We start from the raw sequence: 20,594 nt of genomic DNA, 5'->3' as shown, positions 1-20,594 counted from the left end.
GGGTGGTGGCAAGCCCTGAGCTGATGCAGCTCGCTCTTATGCCTAACAGGTGGCTATGAGAGGTTTTCCCAATGTTTCTGTTTTTGGAGACGGGGCCTCACTGTGTAGTCCATGCTGGCCTTGAAGTCACTATGTAATCCAGGCTGGCCTCGAACTCATGGCAATCCTCCTGCCTCAGCCTCCCGAGTGCTAGGATTACAGGCGTGCACCACCATGCCCAGCTCTAGCATCTGCCAGTTTTCTGTACCGACTCATCTATTTTTCACTCATGAGTTTCACACGTATCTACGGAATGCTGTGCCAGGCGTTCTGTGGAACTCTTGGCTGGAGTATGTTCCGAATCCTTGATGGCGCAGAAGAGAAAAGCTGCTGCTCCCTTTTGGAGGGAAAGGAATAACTTCTCCAGTCCTTTGGCTCTGATCCTTACACCATCCCCACAAAGGGAACCGGAGAGAAATACATCTCCCATGAGGCTTTGGCTCGAGGGCCGCTGGGGGTGGTCGGCAGGGCGCCTCGATGCCCGCCGGGAGTTGTGGTTCTCCGGGCCTCGTCACTCCGCCTTCGCCCACCCGAACTTCTTTTGTGGACGTGGCGCCGGCAGCCCGAGGCACTCTCGCCCGCTCATTGGCCCCGCCCCCTGGGCCCCTCGCGAGCGCTCATTGGTCGGTGGGCGTGGCCTCTGCGCAGCCGGGGCGGGACCTGCCTGGATGGCCGCCAAATTGGGCATCTTTGGGAGAACTCGGAGCCGAGCGTGGGGAGCGGAGAGAAGCTGGGTAACAGGGTAACGGGGTATGCGTGTGGGAGGGGGACCAGGGAGGAGCTCAACCGCAGAGTCAGGGCCTGGCCGGGGGCGATGTAGGGGTCTTGCCGCATCTCACCGACCATCACCACGTCCTGAGCTTTGCGCGGGACACGTGCCACGTCTCTGGGGATCACCTCTGTGTGCTCGGGGACCCCTGGGGCCCGGAAGATCAGGGTCCTCGCTGGACACCCTGACCTCCTGCCCGTCACCGCCCCCACTGAGCCCGAAACTTTCCGCAGGCACCGCCCATCTCCCCGTCTGTCCCAAGGAACCCCCGTCACTCCGGTTCCGATCCACTGCCGCCCTCTTCCTCACGACCGCTGACTTCTGACCCGCTGCGCCGCAGGGCCTGACGATGTGGCGTCCATCGCTCCTGCTGCTGCTTCTGCCGCTGCTGCTGCCGCCGCTGCGGCGCGGGGCCCAAGGGAAGCCGTCCCCGGACGCAGGGCCTCATGGCCAGGCCAGGGTGCACCAGGCAGCCCCCTTGAGCGACGCCCCGCACGATGACGCCCACGGGAACTTCCAGTACGACCACGAGGCCTTCCTAGGACGGGAGGTGGCCAAGGAATTCGACCAGCTCACCCCGGAGGAAAGCCAGGCCCGCCTCGGGTAAGAGAGGGGTGCCCTGTGTGGTGGCCTCCCTGGAATTCCAGCACGTGGGAGGCTGAGGCAGCAGGACTGCTGCAAGTCCCAGGCTAGTCTGGAGTACATAACGAAACCCTGTGTCAAAAAGACGAACAAGAATTGAGCCCTCAAAGTGTGAGCTTCGATGGCTGCAAACGTTAGGGCCAGATTCTACCCCAGATCACTCGGTGCTGCTGTCCCGGACGCGTCCCCTGCAGCCTCAGTTGCCCGCTCTGTAAACGTGTCCTTAGGCTCCTTGGCCGGAGTGATGGGGGAAAAAAGATTTTGTGCGGAAGGAGCCCAGTCAGGCCAGGAAAATGGCTGAGCTCTGAATTGCAGGGTGAGCTACATGGAACAGGGTCCCTACACCAGCCTGCTTGCCCCAGGGCATCCAGGGATGCCCGCTCATTCTGCAAGCGTTCACTGAGCACCTACTGTATGCAGGCACCACTCCTCGGGGTGAAGTCGCAGCAGGGAACAAATCAGACAAAGCTCATTGCCTTCAAGAGGTTCATAGGTAGTGAAAGAAACAACAGCAAGTCAGTAAGTGCAAAGGCCCTGAGGTGAGAGCCGGGCTGCTGTGCCTCGGGCTCACAAAACCCTTGCTGCCACCACTGCGGCCGGAACCCCGAGAGCAGAGGGAGAGGGTGGGAGCCAGTACCTCGTCTCCCGAAGGGTCTTTGGGTCCTGGGAGACTTCTGGCTTCTCTGGGATGAGAGCCAGGCCAGAGCTTTGCAGGAGGGGTCTCGAGGGGAGTAGGGGAGGACCGCACTGGCTCAAGTGCTTTAATGGCTTAATACTCAGCCCCCAAAGTCCCTGTGGCCCAGGTACAGTTCTTTAGCGCATTTTATACAAGGGTTAAGTGAAGGGCACAAGGAGGCTTCTACTCACTGCTGGAGCTCGCAGCCACTCGCGGGACTGAGGGGAGCTTGGGACTGGGTCCCCCAGGGGCGAGGGATGATGACCGGGCGCCCCACGCGGTCCATGTCAGCGTTGGGTCGAGGACCAGGACCCTGACCCTGGCCAGGGAAGAGGGAGCCGGGAAAGTGCGCGGCTGCCCAGCTGCCCGGCGGGCGCGGCAGGGAAGAGTGGAGTCCCGCTGGCCGAGCGGGCCGGCACCGTTGCGAGCCCTGGGCAGAGCTGCCCCCAGGGCCTGAGCTGGAACTGCTGGGAGAAGGGGCGGGGCGGAGACGGCGGGGGCGTGGCCTCAGCCCTCCTGGGGACAGCCAGAGTCCGCGCATGTGCACGCACTGGGGTGTGTTGGGGGAGTAGAGGGCGTGGCCCAGATTTGTAGCGGGCCTTCCAGGCCAGGGGCGGGTTCTGGGCCAGAGGCGGGGCTCTGCGGTAGGCGGGGTCCCGAGATTGACATGTGCCCCTCAGCCTCGGATCCCGGACTGCTTTTTGTTGTTTTTCCTTTTGATTCCGGGGATTGAACCCAGCACGTTCGCACTGAGCTGCCTAACTAGTTCCTTTTTTTTTTTTTTTTGAGACAGTCTGTGTAGCCCAGGCTGGCCTTAAATCAGCGGCGATCCTCTTGCCTCAGCTTCCCAAGTGCTGGAGTTACAGGCGTGCACCGCCACGCCCGGCACAAGCTCTTTATTTTTCATTTTATTTGTTTATTTATTGCACTACTGCGGATCAAACCCAGGGGCGTCCTACCACCAAGCTAAACCCCCAGACCTTTTTGTTTTTGTTTTTCCGAGAACATAGGTCTGGCTCATGTGCCAAAGGCTGATTTTGATTTCCCGATCCTCCTGCGTCAGCCTCCCAAGTTGCTGGGGTTATAGGAATGCGCCACCATTCCTAGGCTTTTTTTTTTTTTTTTTTTTTTTTGAGACAGGGCCTAATTGAATCTTGCCGTCCTCCTGCCTCAACCTCCCAAAGTGCTGGGTTTACAGGCCTGTGGCACTCCGTCGGATTGGAGCCTCGTGTTTCCTGCTCTGAGAGGACCCTGTGGGGGGCGGGGTGCTCCTGTTCGGGGCGGGGCCTGGGGGGGTGCGTCCAGGTGTGGGCGTGGCCCAGGGCTGACGCTGCCCCGCCCCGTGGCAGGCGGATAGTGGACCGTATGGACCGCGCCGGTGATGGGGATGGCTGGGTGTCGCTGGCCGAGCTTCGCTCTTGGATCGCGCACACGCAGCAGCGCCACATACGGGACTCGGTGAGCGCGGCCTGGGACACGTACGACACGGACCGCGACGGGCGCGTGGGTTGGGAGGAGCTGCGCAACGCCACCTACGGTCACTACGCTCCGGGTATGCGTGGGACCTGACCCTGCTCCCCACGACACACCAGGACCCTGGCCTTCTGATCCCTTCATCCTGAGGACGCTTAACCTTTTGACCCAGAACCCCTGCCTGTGTCCCCTCATCCATTTTAGGATCTCATCATTCTGAGGCCCCTTTTTTTTTTGGAGGGGGGTGGTAAAACAGGGTTTTGCTTTGTAGTCCAGGCTGGCCTCGAATTGTGGGGATCCTCCTGCCTCAGCCTCCACGGTGCTGAGAATACAAGAGTGCATCACCGCGCCTGGCTTAGGAGACCCCCAGTTTATGACAGCTTGCTTTTCATTCTGAGATCCTAATCTCTGTGGGCTGGTGACTGAGGATTTCAGGTTCCTCACTGGAACCCCTGTCTTCCGCATCCTGTCTCCTGACCTCTGACCTTCAACCTCCCACCCTGAGAACCCCAAAGCCATTTGCCTCGAACTCTGACTCCCAGTTTTCTCTCCTGACCGGGTGCCTGGCCCCAGTGCCCCCATGGTCTGGCCCCCCTGGTGTTGCACCCCAGCCTTCCCTCCAGCAGCTCCCCCAGCTCCTTGGGGTATTTGCACCCCTAGAGCTGATGCCTGGACCCTGCTAAGGGCTGCTCTATCCTCTCCAACCATGGATCCCAATGGATCTTTTGTGGATCCTGGACCAGACCATCTCCCCAACCCTCTGCATCCTGCATATGCCCTTCCCTCCCTGTGAGGAAGCTGAGTCAGGATAGCCTCCTGCATCAGGCACTTTGGGGCCAAACTGGCCAGTGCCTGGCTAAGTCCCTGTTATTTCCCCTTCCAAGAGTCACTTTCTCATTCAGGAAGTAAAAAAACCCAGAAGAACCCAATTATCTTGCTTTTTGTGAGGATTAAATGCAGTGTTGTATGTAAAGATCTTAGAATATGTTAAGTTCCTGCTATAAATTAGCCGTCTAGGCAGGCATGGTGGTGTACAACTGCAATCCCAGCATTCTGGAAGGCTGAGGCAGACTGCAAGCTTGAGTCCAACTTGGGCAACTCATCAGTTGAGCAAAACCCTGTCTCAAAATAAAAACTGGCTGGGATCTGTATTTGGTGGCTCACACCTGTAATCCCAGCACTCTGGAGGCTGAGGCAGGAGAATCACCACAAGTTCAAGACCTGCATGGGCTACATAATGAGTTCAAGGCGAGCCTGAAGTGCATAGAGAGCTCCTGCATCCAAAAAACAAACAACAACAAAAAATTGGCTAGGGATGTAGCTGAGTGCAAAGGCTCTGGGTTCAAACCCCAGGACTGCCTAGAAAAAAAAAAAAAAGGTAGCTAATAATATATACTTTTTTTTTTTCATGAAAAATCTCATTTATTTTATATACTTTATTCTGTATTAAAAACTTATGTAATAAATTTACGTATTGGTTTTGTGAGACAGGGTCTTGTTAAGTAGTGCAAGCCTAGACTGGCCTTGAACTCACTATGTAGCTCAGGCTGCCCTGGAACTCTCAGTGATCCTCCTGCCTCAGCCTCCCAATTGCTGGGATTCCAGGTGGCACACAAGCTGGCCTGTGCCACTGCACCTGGCTGTGTGAATGACAGAAGTCACTGGTACACATTAGTGCTTCTGAACTCTGTGGACTTGTCCTGACCCCCACCCCCCCCAGTCCCCTATCTTTCCCTCCGCACCTGACCCTCCCTCCCTGAGACCCTCCCTCCCGTTCCGCCCTCCCAGGGGAGGAATTCCATGATGTAGAGGATGCTGAGACCTATAAGAAGATGCTGGCCCGGGACGAGCGGCGTTTCCGGGTGGCTGACCAGGACGGGGACTCCATGGCCACCAGGGAGGAGCTGACGGCCTTCCTGCACCCCGAGGAGTTCCCGCACATGCGGGACATCGTGATCGCTGTGAGTGCCTGCTGTGCCCTCCGGACCCAGCCAACCAGGCGATGTCCCGCCTTCTAGCGCCTTCCTGCGCTAGGCTGCCACCTGGTCTTTTGTTTGTTTTGTTTTGTTTTGAGACAGGGTCCTTGCTCTGTAGTCTAGGCTGGTCTTGAACTCACTATGTAGCCTAGACTGGCCTCAAACTACCAGCAGCAAATCTCCTGCCTCAGTTTGCAGAGCACTGGAATTACAGGTGTGTCCCACCCCATCCCGTGGCTGTCACCTGGTCTTAGGACTCGTTTTATTTATTTATTTTTTTTCTTGAGACAGGGTCTCACTATGTAGTTCAGGCTGACCTTGAACGCAAAGCAATCTTCCTGCCTCAGCCTCCCAAGTGCTGGGATTACAGGTGTGCACCAGCATGCCCGGTTAGGAATCCACTCTAAATGGAAGGATTTTTACTTATTTCCATCATGCTTAACTTTTCACAATTTCAAAGTATTTTAGAAGTCTTTGCTGGGCGTGGTGGCACATGCCTGTAATCCCAGCACTCGGGAGGCTGAGGCAGGAGGATCGTCACAAGGTAGAGACCAGCCTGGGCTACAAAGTGATCCTAAGGCCAGCCTGAACTGTATAGCAAGACCCTGTCTCAAAAAGAAAAAAAAAAAAAAAGAAGTCTTCATGTCTTTCTCAAAATACGTGTCACGTGGATGTGCCTAAATGTCTGAGGGATGAAGAAGAAAACTCTCCTGTCCCTGTCCCCCGCCCCAGCCTTGTTTCCCAGCAGCTCCCTCAAGTCTCCATTCTCAGAGCAACTCCAGGGACCACAGAAGGACCCTCGGGATCAGCAGCTTTGCACTCAGCTACATCCCCAGCCCTATTTTTTATTTTTATTTTGGTACCAGGAATCGAACTCAGGACCTCATGCTTGCCAGGCAGGCACTGTGCTGCTGAGCTGTATCCCCAGCCCCCTAATTTTAAATTTTGAGACAGGGTCTCTCACTAAACTGGCCAAGCTGGGCTCCAACTTATAATCCTCCTGCCTCAGCCTCCCGAGTGCTGGGTTTCAGAGCATGGGCAGGGATCGTGGCAAAGTGCTGGGTTTTCAGAGACAGAAACACCTTAAAGCGTGGTGGCCAAGCCCAAGTGACAGGTACCCCTGGGAGTGCCCCGGCTCCATTTTCGCCTTTCCCTCCTCTGGGAAGTCACCCTGGCCAGGTGCAGCTGAAGGGGTCGCCTGTCCTCTGGTCAGATGTTCTCCATTCAGTTCGTTCCAAGCCCTGGGTCTTTCCAAGCCCTGACCTTAGACAGCCTTTATCCAGGCCTGGCCCTTATCGCACTCAGAGGAGGCCCCCATCCCTTGAGCCAAAGTTTGCTGCCACAAGTGGATCTTATCTCCAGCTAATGATTAAGAAAACAGGAGGAGGCTGGGTGTGGTGGCGCACACCTGTAATCTCGGTACTCGGGAGGCTGAGGCAGGAGGATCGTTGCGAGTTTGAGACCAGCCTGGGCTACAAAGTGAGCTCAAGACCAGCCTGAACTGCATAGCGAGACCCTGCTTCAAAAAGACTAAAAATTAAAAAATTTAAAAAAAAAAAAAGAGGGGGCTGGGGATTTAGCTCAGCAGCAAAAGCACCTGCCTGGCAAGTGCAAGGTCGTGAGTTCGGTCCTCGGTACTGGAGAAAAAAAAAACAAAAAAAACAAAATAAAATAAAAAATAAAAAATAAAAAAAAAAATAAAACAGAGGAGGAAAACACCAGTCAGTCTTCCCTTGCTGAGGAGCCCCAGCTGCCAGCTCCCGGCCAACTTAGTGCCTAACTTTCACACAGGGCAGGGCACCCACCCTTTACTGGGCTGTGTAGTATTCCTCAGTCCCTCTGCTGTCTTTTGTCTTGAACTCACTGTGAACCCTGGCCTGGAACTCATGGCAACCCTCCTGCTTCAGCTTCCTGAGTGCTGAGATTACAGGTGTGCACCACCACACCCGACTCCAACAACAAATTCTTTAGTCTCCTGTACAGTATTTGTCTTCATACCAGGAATCTCCCACAATATTTGGGACATACTTGCACTACAAAGTGATTTGTTTATCTGAAATGCAATATAACTCATGGTGGGGGTAGTCAGATATTGAATGCAACAGACTTATACCAAAGAATTATTGTTGTCATCTAACATTCAAATGTAGCCAAGTATGCTGGCACACACCTGTAATCTTAGCACTCTGGGAGGCTGAAGCAGGAGGGTTGAAAGTTTAAACCCAACCTGAGAAATTTAGGAATTTATCAAGACCATGCCTCAAATTTAAAAAAAAAAAAAAAAATTAATGTCTGGGGATGGAGCTCAGTGTGAAGGCCCTGGACTGAATCCCTGGTACCATCAAATTAATTAACTAATTAGTTAATTAAAATTCAAATTAATTAGCCTGTTCTCTTTCCTGTCCAGTCTGAAATGCTGGAGTTTGCTGTGGGGGGCACACAGCTGTAGTCCATCCCCCCAAAAATGTTGGAACTTGAGTCTGCTTAAAAGGAATGACATTGGGGCTGAGGATTTAGCTCAGTGGCACAGCACCTGCCTGGCAAGCACAAGGTCATGAGTTCGATTCCTGGTACGGGGGGGGGGGGAGAAGAAAGGAAAGACATCATGGCCCTATCAGATTCATGCACCATTTTATACTAAATAAATCTGAATGTACAACTGGGGAACAGAGCCTGGTGTGGTGGTGCACATGTGTAATCCCAGCACTTGGGTGGCTGAGGCAGGAGGATCTCTGAGAGCTCGAGGCCAGCCTGAACTACATAGCAGGACCAAAAAAAACCAACTCCCTCTCAGAGCCAGTGCATTGAGCCCACCCAACACTCTCTCCCCAGGAAACCCTGGAGGACCTGGACAAGGATAAGGACGGCTATGTGCAGGTGGAGGAGTATATCGGTGAGTGTGGCCGGATGGCGGCAGTGCGGCCTCGCGCATGCGTGGCATTGGGTGGTCGTCACCCCCAGGAGCAGCGGCCTCTGAAGCAGAGACCCTGTGGTGTACTCCGCGTGTCGCCTGGATTCATCCGGTACCTGCCGAGTGCCACACGGAGAAAGCATTTACGGAGCAGGGCATAGTGACGCATGCCTGTCATCGAAGCTACTCCGGGAGGCTGAGGCAGGATCACAGGTTTGAGCTCAGCTCCAAAGCCCAATAAGAATGGCCTTGCTTTTTGTTTTTCCAGCCCTGTGGATCGAACCCAGGACCTTCACACCGAACTGTATCCTCAGGTCTTTCTTTCTTTTTTTTGTTTTTTGGTACCAGGAATTGAACTCAGGACCTTGCGCTTGCCAGCCAGGTGCTTGTGCCACTGAGCTATATCCTCCACCCTTCAGGTCTTTCTAAAATGTTTTATTTTTGATTTTTTTGTGGTGCTGGGGATTGAACCCAGGACCTTATGCATGCAAGGCAGGAGCTCCACCACTGAGCCACATCCCCAGCTCTAAAATTTCTCATTTTAAGACCACATCCTGCTAAGTTGCTCTATTGCTCTGGCTGGGTTGGAACTTGCAGTTCTGCCTTAGCCTCCCAGGGAGCTGGAATTACAGGCGTGCAGCTCCAGGCCTGACGGCATATCTCATCTCTGATGACATCTAGGCGGCAGCCGTGTGACCTGGTCCGCAGAGGAGGAAACTTCCATTGTAATTTTCATGGCTGTACCTGCTGTAGAAAGACTTGTCAGGTTGTCCTGACTTCTGGGGCCACCCCGGGGCCAGGGCTTTTGCAAGAGTCAAGCATTGTGGGGAGGAGGCGTAGGCTGATCTGGGGAGAGGTTTGTGGTGCTTCCTCTTTCTTCCTGGACCGCAGCCATCTCCACCCGGCCCTTCGGCCCTTCGGCCCTTCCTCCTCGGAGGCACCAGGGTCACTGGGACACCCATCCCCCCACTGGACTGATCCGTGAATCAATTAAGCTGATCCGTTTCACACCAACCCGAGTCATTCTGAACTCAGGTCTTGTTCTTCATTCCCTTTAAACACAAGGAGGGGGGCTGGGGATTTAGCTCAGCGGCAAAGAGTGCCTGCCTGGCAAGTGCAAGGTTGTGAGTTTGGTTCCCGGTACCGGAGGAAAACCAAAAAAAACAAAACAAAAATAAATAAACACAAGGAGAAACAAAGGTGACCAAAGGAAAGTGAAGCTAGATGTATTGGCCCATGTCTGTTATCCCAGGCTTTGTTTTTTGTTTTTTGGTTTTTTTTTTTTGGTTTTAGTTTTTCTCCGGTACCAGAAATCGAACTCACGACCTTGCGCTTGCCAGGCAGGCACTGTGCCACTGAGCTAAATCCCCAGCCCTGTTATCCCAGCCTTGGGGAGGCTGAGGCAAGAGGCTCTCTGTGAGTTTGAGAACAGCCTCCAAAAAATAAAAGAAGGAAAGTGAGTCGCCCAGGGTCACGGGCCAAGCGGTATCAGAGCCCAGGCTGGGCCTCAGTTTCCGTGTCCCGTGTCCCCGGCAGCGGACCTGTACTCTGCGGAGCCGGGGGAGGAGGAGCCGGCCTGGGTCCAGACGGAGCGGCAGCAGTTCCGCGACTTCCGCGACCTCAACAAGGACGGGCGGCTGGACGGCAGCGAGGTCGGATACTGGGTGCTGCCCCCGTCTCAGGACCAGCCCCTGGTGGAGGCGAACCACCTGCTGCACGAGAGCGACGTGGACAAGGTGCGGCGGGCGGGGCCTGGGGAGGGGGCAGGCCCACCCTCGGCGCGAGCCGCGTCCTCACAAGTTGCGCCATGGTCCCCGTTTCCCCCGGGGGACCTCGCTGACCCCTGACCCCCCAGGACGGGCGGCTGAGCAAGGCTGAGATCCTGCAGAACTGGAACATGTTCGTGGGCAGCCAGGCCACCAACTACGGCGAGGACCTGACACGACATCACGACGAGCTCTGAGGCCCGGGGGGGCAAGCGGACACAGCTCGAGGCCCGGCTCTCAGGGACCTTCCTGCCTCAGTCTCCCCTGGGGACCCGACCCTGCCTTCCCCACCTGGGCCCCTCAGAGCCCCCAGTGTGGTCAGTACCATCCTCACCACAGGGTCTCCCACCCAAATTGGGACTGGCACGCCAGCTCAGCCCCCAGGAGCTTTCACCCACTACACCCCAAGTCTGAGCCACCACCACTGAGGCCCAGAAACTCAGCGCCGGCCCTGGGCCTCCCCTCTGCCGGGGCAACAATAAAATCCAGTGCTGGGGCCTGTGTATGTCTTTTTGTTGGTGTTGATTTGAGACAGCCTTACTGTACCCTAGGCTGGCCTTGAGCTCTTGGAGGTCCTCCTGCCTCAGCCTCCTGAGTGCCAGGATTGCAGGCTCCAGGCAGCATGCCCTGGGGCGAGGTTGGGGCTAGGACTGGTGGAGGAGCACGCAGGGCACTGAGGGGCTGGGACCAGCAGGAGGGGACAAGCCTTGGAGTTGGCATGAGGTGGGGGTGGAAGTAGGGATATTCTTGGACACAAAAAATAAGCCCAGCCGGCTTGGTGCCCAGTGCACAAACCGGAAGCCAGACCTTGGGGCAGGCGGTCAGCGGAGCAGGGACTGTCAGCAGAAAATGCTGCTGGAGAGGAAAACGGACAGGGCAGGGAGGGAGCAGGGGCTGCGGCACCTGGAAAAGCGGGGCCCAGGGGGGCCAGCGCCGGGAGCAGAGGTCCAGCGAGTGAGCGTCCCAGCCAGAGCCAGCAGCAGGCCCAAGGGGCGGGGCGGGGAGAGGCGGGGCGGCCTGGTGTGGGGAGCAGCAGCAGGGGGCCAGGAGGGTTCTGCAGGGTGAGTGACACGGACAGCAGGGCGGAGACAGGGCCGACTGTAGCTGGGCGTGGTGGCCCGTGGAGGCAGGAGGATTGCCTTGAGCTCCAGCCAGCCTGGCCTACACAGTGAGACTCTCAAAAACAAACTTATGGGGAATTAAAAATACCAAAAAAAATCTTCTTAGAACCCAAGGCCCACAGCTCCCTCCCCTTTGTCCCTTGGGAAAGACTTCGAACCCCGAAGATCAGCGTGCAGAGAAGCGACGTGTTTACGGCACCGCGTGTCCCAGGGCCTGGCCACAGCACACGTCCTCAGAGCGCAGGCTGCGGCCGCCTCAGCAGTGTAGTTCCCAGGGTGAAGCGTGTGCGCCTGTGTGTGCACTACTGCGGGGTTGGACTCAGGGTCTTGCTCTGAGCTGCATCCGCAGCCCTTCCTTTCCTTCCCTCCCCTCTCCTCCCCCTCCCCTCCCCTGCCCTCGCCTCCCCTCTCCTTTCCCTTTCTTTTCTTTTTTCTTTTCTTTTCTTTTCTTTCTTCTTTTCTTTTCTTTTCTTTTCTCTTTCTTCTTCTTTCTCTTTTTGAGACAGGGTCTCACTGTGCAGTTCAGGTGGCCTTGAGCTCACTTTGTATCCCAGGCTGGTCTTGAACTCCCAACGATCCTCCTGCCTCAGCCTCCAAAGTGCTGGGATTACAGGCATGTGCCACCATGCCTGACTCTATTTTTTTTTTTTTTTGAGACAGGGTCTCACTGTGCAGTTCAGGCTGGCCTTGAGTTCACTTTGTAGCCCAGGCTGGTCTTGAACTCGCAACGATCCTCCTGCCTCAGCCTCCCAAGTGCTGGGATTACAGGTGTGCGCCACCACGCCCGGCCCTGACTCTATTTTTTAATTTTGAGACATTCTTGCTAAGTTGCAGGAGTTGGGACTGATTTTTGATCCTCCTGCCTCAGCTTCCTACAGTGCTAGGACCACTGGCATGTGCCTCACCTGCTTGTTTATTTTTTAGAGGTAGCGTCTAAAATAAAAAAAATAAATAATTAAAATTTAGCCACAGGCTGGTGTAGAACAACTGGGCTCGAGTAATCCTCTTGCCTCAAGTGTTTGGAGTAGCTGGGACTACAGGTGTCTCCCACATCTTCCAGCAGATAAATTTATTTATTTATTTAGTCTTTTTGAGACAGGGTCTCACTATGCAGTTCAGGCTGGCCTTGAGCTCACATTGTAGCCCATGCTGGTCTTGAACTCGTGACGATCCTCCTACCTCAGCCTCCCAAGTGCTGGGATTACAGGTGTGCACCACCACGCCCGGCTCCCAGCAAATTAATTTAGATTGTATCTGGGGTACCCCAAAGAAATCCTGGAGTCAGTTATGTTCCTCCAAAGAGTGCTGAGAGTTGCTTATTTGTGTTGAGACAGCATCTCACTGTATGGTTCAGGCTGGGTTCAGACTTGCTAGGTAGCCCAGCCTACAATTTGTAATCCTCTTGCCTCAACCTCCCCAATACAGGGATTACAGGCTTCATATGCCACCACATCCAGCTGAGTACTGATTTTTTTCTAAGCAAGCCGTTAATTTAATTGAACTAAAATTGCAACCTCTAAATTTTATGTCTTGCCAAACGTGGTGGTGGACGCCTGTAATCCTAGCATTTGGGAGGCTGAGGCAGGAGGATCGATGCAGGTTTGAGGCCAGCCTGGGCTACACGCTGAGTTCAAGGCCGGTTTGGGTAGGATACATAGCCAGACCCAGTGTCAAAAACAAAACAAAAAGGAAAATCACTTTTATTTCTCCTGTGAGAGGTTTGGTTTTTTTGTTTTGTTTTGTTTTGTTTTTTTGGTTTTGGTTTTTTTTCTGGAACCGGGAATCCAACTCATGACCTTGTGCTTACCAGGCAGGTGCTGTGCCATTGAGCTAAGTCCCTAGCCCGCTTTCCTGTGAGAAATTTGTGGCTAAATTTCAGTTCACTTTTTTAAGGCTTAGCTGCATTTCTTTTTTCCCCTTTTTCTTTTTTTTCCAGTACTGGGCAGGGTTTTTGCATGAACTACACCTCCAATTCCCCACTCCTATTGAGACAGGGTCTCCTTAAATCTTTTTTTTTTTTTTTTGCTGTACCAGGATCAAGCTCAGGACCTTGCGCTTGACAGGCAGGTGTTTATGCCACTGAGCTATATCCCCAGCCCAGGTCTCCTTAAATCTAAATTGCCCAGGTTTGGTTTGAATTTTAAATCCTCCTGCTTCAGCCTGCTGTGATCACAGGCACGCACTACCACACCCACTTTAGTGTGGTTTAGGGCCAGGTAGACCTTTTTTTTTTTTTTTTTTTCTTTTTGAGACAGGGTCTTGCTATGCAGTTCAGGCTGGCCTTGAGCTCACTTTGTAGCCCAGGCTGGCCTCGAACTTGCAACGATCCTCCTGCCTCAGCCTCCTGAGTGCTGGGATTACAGGTGTGAGGGTCTTGCTATGCAGTTCAGGCTGGCCTTGAGCTCACTTTGTAGCCCAGGCTGGCCTCGAACTTGCAACGATCCTCCTGCCTCAGCCTCCCGGGTGCTGGGATTACAGGCGTGCGCCACCACGCCCCGCGACATCTTTTTTTTTTTGAGAACAAAAAAGTAAAACAAAATTTCAAAACTGGATAATAGGAGAGTAACAATGGCTAATACATTGCGTATTGTTACCTTTAAATTAGTTACTCAGAGTATAAGATATAGGCATTTAATTGTCCACACAATACTAGCACAAACCTTTCTTTTCAATTAATCAAGAAATTAGATATCTGAGCAAGCTTACAAATCTGGGGCGCCCGCTTCGCTCTTTTCCAAAATCTCACTTTTTTTGCCGTGTCGTCCTTCAAGCTGGGAGAATTTCTGGCGCCAACTCTGGTGTGGACTGGAGCCCGCCCAGGATTATGCGGCACGAACGGAAACTCACCCGGGGCCTTTGCGTTTTCTGGTTCTCCAGTTCCCTCCAGTTTCCGCCTGCTTCCATGCACTTTCCAGGGCCTTGGGGCAGCTGTTTCTATTTTATCCAGAGTTCACCATGGCCAAGGCTGGGAAGACTGCATCTGAATCCAAGCCCACTCCGGGCTCCTAACGATGGCAACGTTCTGCCCCCTACTGGCTGCGGGTGGGCTCTGCTGGACGTGGCGGAGGGGCACGTTCCTAAATCTCCGGTTTGTCTGTTTTTGCCATGCCGGGGATGGAATTCAGGGCCTTGCACATGCTAGTCAAGCGCTCTTCCTCAGAACTTAATTTTTTTTTTTAATTAAAAGAATTGGTTTTTGAGAGTCTCACCGTGTAGTCCAGGCTGGCCTCAAACTCATGGCAATTCTCCTGCCTCAGCCTCGAGAGTGCTGGGATTACAGGTCGTGCACCACCACGCCTGCCTTAATTTTTTCTTTTTTTATACGGGGCCTTGCTGTGTAGTTCACTCTGGCCTTGAACTCACTATGTAGTCCATGCAGCCTTAAACCATAGCATCCTCCCGCCTCAGCCTCCTATGTGCTGAGATTACATTTGTGTGCCTTCATGCTCGGCCTTTTTAAATTTTTATTTCAAGACAATGTCTTGAGCCAGGCATGGTGGCGCATGCCTGTAATCCCAGTACTCAGGAGGCTGAGGCAGGAGGATAGCTGTGAGTTTGAGGCCCGCCTGGGCTACAAAGTGAGTTCAACGCCAGCCTGAGCGGCATAGTGAAACCCTTTCTCAAAAAGGCAACAAACAAACAAAAGACAGGGTCTTGTTCAGTCACCCAGGCTTTCCTGGAATTTATGATCCTCCTGCCTCAGCTTTCTGAGACCCTGAGGCTTTGCAGGTGGCTATTTTTCTTCTTTTGAGCAGCAACTAGAGATGACTAATACTGTTTTTGCTGTCTCGTTTCTCAGCATTACACATTTTTTTGAGTCAGAACCTTAGATTTTCAATTTTAAATCTGAGGGCTTCAGTACTAAGGAGGCTGAGGCAGGATTACCATGAGTTCAAGGCCAGCCTGGACTATGTATCAAAACCCTGTCTCAAAAAAGGAGGGGGCACTGCTGGATATAATGGTGCACACCTGTAATCCCAACACTTGGGAGGCTGAGGCAGGAGGATCGCTCCATGTTTGCTACAGTGAACGACGCACAACTCATCCATTCTATGGCTAATAAGCTTCTGAGTTGCATCTAGTTTGGGAATGTTGTAAAGGAATTTGCTATGAACTTTCTGGTTTTATTTTGTGTTGTCATTGTTTTCCAATGGTGGGATGGAAGCCAGGGTTTTTGCACTGGCTATATCCCCAGATTCTTTGTTGTTTGAGCCAAGGTCTTGCCCTGTAGACCAGCCTGGCTTTGAGCTCACTATGTAGCCCAGGGTGGCCGGAAACTCATGGCGATCCTCTCGCCTCAGCCTCCTGAGTGCTGGAATCACAGGTGTGCACCACTGTGCCCAGTCCATCTTTGTCTTTTTGAGACTGGGTCTTGCTATGCAGTTCAGGATGACCTCAAGCTCACTTTGTAGCCCAGGCTGGTCTCGAACATGCAATGATCCTCCTGCCTCAGCCTCCCGAGTGCTGGGATTACAGGAGTGCGCCACCACACCCTTTTTTTGTTTTTGTTTTTAACATTTTTTGAGATATGGTTTCACTAAGTTGCACAGGCTGAGCTCAAATTTGGGATCTTTGCCAGGGGTGGTGGCACGTGCCTGTGACCCTAGCATTTGGGAAGCTGAGGCAGGAGGGTCACTGCAAGTTTGAGGCCAGCCTGGGCTACACAGCAAGGCCCTGCCTCAAAAACACAAAAAAAGGACCGAAAAACCCCCACTTCTGATCCTCCTGCCTCAGCCTTCTGGCTAGTTTGTTGAGCATGGATGTGGGTAGGTCTGCAGGGAGAGGTTTTGGTCAGAGCAGGCCTGTCGGGAAGATGTTTCCACAAGTCATGGCCAAGCTACGTCCTGCTCCAAATGCCACTCAGCGTGTAGGAAGTGTCAGCTCCTCAGCGACCCTTTTTCGGAGGAAACTGTGAATGGTCCTTCCGTTTTTAGTTTTCCGGGCAACTTCCCCATCCACAGGCTGGGACCTTCAGGCTGCAGGCTATGAGGACACTGACTTTGTAAAAAGCTGAGCTAGGAATCACATAAAATGCACACAAGTACACTGTAGCGGGCTTTATTTCCTTTTCTCTGCAGGGCGGAGAATTGAACCCAGAGGACTCTCTATTGAGCCACGGCAAGATCTTTTTTTTAACACAGGGTCTCACTAGGTAGCGCACACTGGCCTTGAACTTGCTGTGATTCTCCTGCCTCAGCCTCCTGAGTGCAGAGAACACAGGTGTGCCATCACACTGGTTTAATTAAAAAAAAATTTTTTTTGAGACAGGGTCTTGCTATCTAGTGTAGGCCAGCCTTGAATTCATGGTGATCCTCCTGCCTCAGCCTCCCCAGTGCTGGGATTACAGGCATGTACCACCAAACCCTGGCTTCTCAGTGTTTTTTCTTTGTTTTGGTGTTTTTGAGACAGGGTCTCACTATACAGGTCAGACTGGCCTTGAGCTTACTTTGTAGCCCAGGCTGGCCTCAAACTCACAACGATCCTCCTGCCTCAGCCTCCTGAGTGCTGGGATTACAGGCATGCACCACCATGCCCAGCTCAGTTTTTTTTTTTTTTTCTTGGTACCAGGAATTGAACTCAAGACTTGTGTTTGCCAGGCAGGCGCTGTGCCACAGAACTACATCCCGGTCCCTCAGTGTTTTTTAAGGGTAATGTAACCACCAGGTGTGGTGGTACACGCCCGTAATCCCCACACTCGGGAGGCTGAGGCAGGAGGATTCTTTCAAGTTCGAGGCCAGCCTGGGCTACAAAGTGAGCTTGAGGTCAGCCTGAACTGCACAGTGAGACCTTGTATGAAAAGCATGAAAAAAGACAAAAAAAATTTAAAATTAAAAAGATAAAGGTAATGTAACCATTACCACTAATGGGCCGCTTTCACCACCCCTAGTACAAAGCGGGATCTTTTACACAGCCACCCTCATCCTCCCTCCCCAGTTCCTGGCAGTCACATGTCTACTTCCTGTCCCTCGGATTCGGCCCAGTCTGGATAGCTCTGGAGATCATACAGCACGTGGGTTTCTGTCTGGCTTCTTTAACTCAGTCCATTCACATTCCAGCGTGCCTCAGTGTTGTGCTACTTTTCATGGCTGGGTAATATACCCCAGGATGGACAGACCATAGCTTCTTCATCGATCCACTTGTACAAGCATCTGGGGCATTTCCACTTTTTGGTTACGGGAACAGTGCTGCTAGGTTCATTTATGTATAAGGTTTTTTCATGCATGCTGGTGTATGTGTGTGACAGAGACAAGGTTTTTCTATGTAGTCCAGCTGGCCTCGAACTCACAATGATCTTCCTGCCTCAGCTTCCCCATGTGTACCACCATGCCTGGCTCCAAATTGTCTTCCTTCCCACTTTCAGGACGTGACTCTCTTCCTCTTTCCTGGCCAGGATGGCCCTGGTTCTGCAGTTTTGCCCTTCCAGAGTAACTTTCTGCTCTAAAAGCTTTTACACTTTTTTCTTTGGTTTTTGAGACGTCTTGCTATGTATCTGACCTTGAACTCACACCAATCCTCCTGCCTCAGCCTCCCACGTGCTGGGATGACAGGTGTGCACCACACCTGGCAGCTAACCTTTACACTTGTAATCTTGGCGTCATGACTTGCGCTCTAGCAGGGCGGCTGCCTCACATGTACCTGGGTCTCACCTCTCTCCTGGCCCCTCCCAGGGTCTTGCTATATAACCCAAGCTGGCCTCACACAACGATCCTCCTGCTTCAGCCTCCCAAGTGCTGGTGAGGCTGGGTTCCTGAACATCAGCGACAACTGAGCCTGGTGTCATGGGCTGGGCCCTGTGGGGGGTGAAGTTTGAGGGCTTTCAGGGTCTTCGCAAGCTTCTGGAGGTGTCTGTGGGGCACGCCCCAGGCTGCGACCACCAGGGTGCTGGGGGACCCACACCTGCCCTCCTGCCACACCTCTCCCAGCAGTGGCTCACTGCCTGAGTGACAGAGGTCGTGGGCTGGAAGACAAGGCTACAGAGGCGAGGTGGCCTCATGGGCGGAGTCCACTCCTCAGAAGCACGTGCCCGCTGCAGAGCTCTAACCCAGGACACCCGGCTGGGTCGGGGGCGGGGGCGTGGTGTGTCTCTGTATCTTTCTGAGAGACCGTGAGTTCCGGCTTTCCCCACGTGCCAGGGGCTGCTCAGTGAACACCTGGCTACCTACAAATCAGCTTGACGTCAGGCATGGCAGTGCATGTCATCCAGCCATTCTGGAGGCTGAGGCAGGAAGATTGCAAGTTTGAGCCCTGCCTGGGCAACTTGGTAGGCCCCCGTCTCAACATAAAAAATGAAAATAGGGGCTGGGGATTTAGCTCAGCAGCACAGCGCCTGCCTGGCAAGCGCAAGGTCATGAGTTAGATTCCCGGTACTTTAAAAAAAACCCCAAAAAACAAAATACAAACAAACAAACAAAAAGAAAATAAATAGGCTGGGGAAGCAGCTCAGTACCAAGACACTGGGCTCCATCCCCAGTAAAGCAGAATACAAGCTTTGATGTCAGGTGCAGGAGGCTGAGGTAGAATTTCAAGTTTGAGCCCAGTCTGGGCAACTCTGGGAAACCGCGTTTCACATGAAAAAACGAAAGGGCTGGGGATGGACCCCGCCCTGTGGCTAACCCCCGGTACAAGCAAAACATAGCTACAAAGCTTAAACCAGGTGCACACTTGTGATCTCCCAACTCAAGAGGCTGAGGCAGGAGAATTGCAAGTCTGTGGTCAACGAGTACAATGCAGCTAAAAAGAACCTGATCTGCGGAGTGAGACCCTGCTCAAAAGGCCAAGCCGGCCCAGGCCACAGTGCTTCGAGGGGTGCAGGGCTCCTCGTGGGTGCGCTGCACCTCCCTCCCTCGGGTCTGCAGGGCCTCGCTGCCCCCGGGACTTTGCAACTGCCGGTTCTTCTCTGTGCTGCAACCAGGGCGGGTCCTGACCACACTTTCTGTACTGCGCCTTTGCTCCTTCATAGAATTGTTTCCTGTGTGTCTTCTCACAGCTTCCTGTGACCACACACACGCTTCCAACCTGGCACAAGTGGGGGACCCTGCCTCAGGACACCCTAATATGCGTTTAGATTCTGACACAGCGCCTCCTGCCATCACAGCTCCCCTTGACTTCTGCCATCCTGACAAAGTTCTGGGGGGCAAGGCAGCACGGGGGCGTGAACCCAGGCCCTTTGCACCGAGCCACATCCAGCCCTTTTTATTTTGAGGCAGGGTTCGAAGTGGCTAAACTACCCAGGCTGGGTTGGAATTTGCGATGCTCCTGCCTCAGCCTCCCAGAGTGCTGGGATTCCAGGTACACCGCCACACGCAGCTCATGCTGACTGGTCTCACTGGTGTATGCGTTCAGTTCTGAGTTTGCTCCGAATGTGAGCCGCGATATTCTGAGCCGCTCCTTTAAACTCGAGGGCAGGCATCCAGCGCCGCCTGCTCCTCAGCCAGGAAATGAAGGCGACATGCATCCAGTGCCCGCCAGCAGAGGTTTATTTGACCTCCGCGCCACCTCAGGCCTGCATCACTGGCCGGGACTTCTCCGCCTGCAGCTTCACCCCGGAGCCCGCGAAGCCGGTGCCACCCTGGAGAGGGGACAGATCCGGCTCAGGAGGCCTAGCTGGCCTTGGGCATCTTAAACTGGTCTGGGCAGGGTGCGGCCTGGGCGAAGGGGCGGGGCCTGGAGGTGGAGGGCGGCCCGAGCCCAAGTGGGCGGAGACACCAGGGCGTGGCCGGGACGAAGGGGCGGGGCCTGGTGATCACCCCGGCCAGCCGCGGTGGGAGGGCGGAAGGGCGGGACTAAGACCGTAGCGGGGCGGGATGCGCCACGAGGCTCACCCGCTGCAGCACGATGATGTCGCGCTCCGTGAGCTTGTCCCCAGTGACCGGGTCCACCATGTCCTTGCGAATCAGCTTCTCCACGCACTCCAGGGTGACCACGGCCCCGCTGCGGATGGGTGGGGGGACCCGGACTGTGAGCCACGTCCCGGCCCGCAGCCCGCGGAGCCCTCCCGCCCGCTGACTCGCTGACTCACGAGGGCCGCAGCACGGCGCACGGCGTGGCGTTGCTGAGGCTGTCGCGGGTCACGGCGCACACGTAGCGCTCGCTGCGCGTGATGAGCCCCACGCGGTCCACCGAGTCGTCGAGCGGCGTGAAGCGCACGGGCGTCAGGTCCGCCATGCGCAGCGGCTTCCCCGACATGGGGCAGGTGACGGTGCGCGACTGCGGGCGACAGG

The 20,594-nt window shown here is 54.2% G+C and overlaps 3 protein-coding genes across 6 annotated transcripts in view; 1 reads left to right on the top strand and 2 right to left on the bottom strand.

Moving 5' to 3' along the window:
• The first annotated feature begins 452 nt into the window (after positions 1-452).
• Rcn3 (reticulocalbin 3, EF-hand calcium binding domain) lies at positions 453-10,757 on the top strand. 4 transcript variants are annotated; one of them, XM_005412867.2, is made up of 7 exons: positions 453-773; positions 1,149-1,411; positions 3,476-3,678; positions 5,388-5,560; positions 8,408-8,468; positions 10,023-10,222; positions 10,342-10,757. In XM_005412867.2, exons 1-7 carry the CDS (start codon positions 468-470, stop codon positions 10,447-10,449), a joined length of 1,314 nt encoding a protein of 437 aa, XP_005412924.2. In that variant the 5' UTR covers positions 453-467; the 3' UTR covers positions 10,450-10,757. The 4 variants fall into 4 exon arrangements, with proteins under 4 accessions (XP_005412924.2, XP_013364458.1, XP_013364459.1 ...); XM_013509004.1 differs by having other exon boundaries at positions 682-773; positions 1,042-1,411; XM_013509005.1 differs by having other exon boundaries at positions 694-781; positions 1,042-1,411.
• On the bottom strand, positions 1,425-2,947 carry LOC106147439 (translation initiation factor IF-2-like). The gene is made up of 2 exons (XM_013509007.1): positions 2,318-2,947; positions 1,425-1,522 (listed from the first exon to the last, which is right to left on the bottom strand). Exons 1-2 carry the CDS (start codon positions 2,665-2,667, stop codon positions 1,498-1,500), a joined length of 375 nt encoding a protein of 124 aa, XP_013364461.1. The 5' UTR covers positions 2,668-2,947; the 3' UTR covers positions 1,425-1,497.
• Positions 10,758-19,827: 9,070 nt separating the features above from the next.
• The window catches only part of Nosip (nitric oxide synthase interacting protein), a gene marked incomplete in the record, with an annotated part of 13,396 nt that continues 12,629 nt past the window's right edge, over positions 19,828-20,594 (bottom strand). The window contains 3 exon segments of the mRNA XM_013508985.1: positions 19,828-19,942; positions 20,196-20,304; positions 20,393-20,580. Coding sequence (XP_013364439.1) covers positions 19,871-19,942; positions 20,196-20,304; positions 20,393-20,580 — 369 coding nt within the window.

The sequence above is a fragment of the Chinchilla lanigera genome, unplaced genomic scaffold (genome assembly GCF_000276665.1).
Source record: "Chinchilla lanigera isolate Chin_1 unplaced genomic scaffold, ChiLan1.0 scaffold00158, whole genome shotgun sequence".
Classification (NCBI taxonomy): domain Eukaryota; kingdom Metazoa; phylum Chordata; class Mammalia; order Rodentia; family Chinchillidae; genus Chinchilla; species Chinchilla lanigera.
The sequence above is the reverse complement of the archived record's forward strand: the minus strand, read 5'-3'. Positions and strand labels throughout refer to the sequence as shown.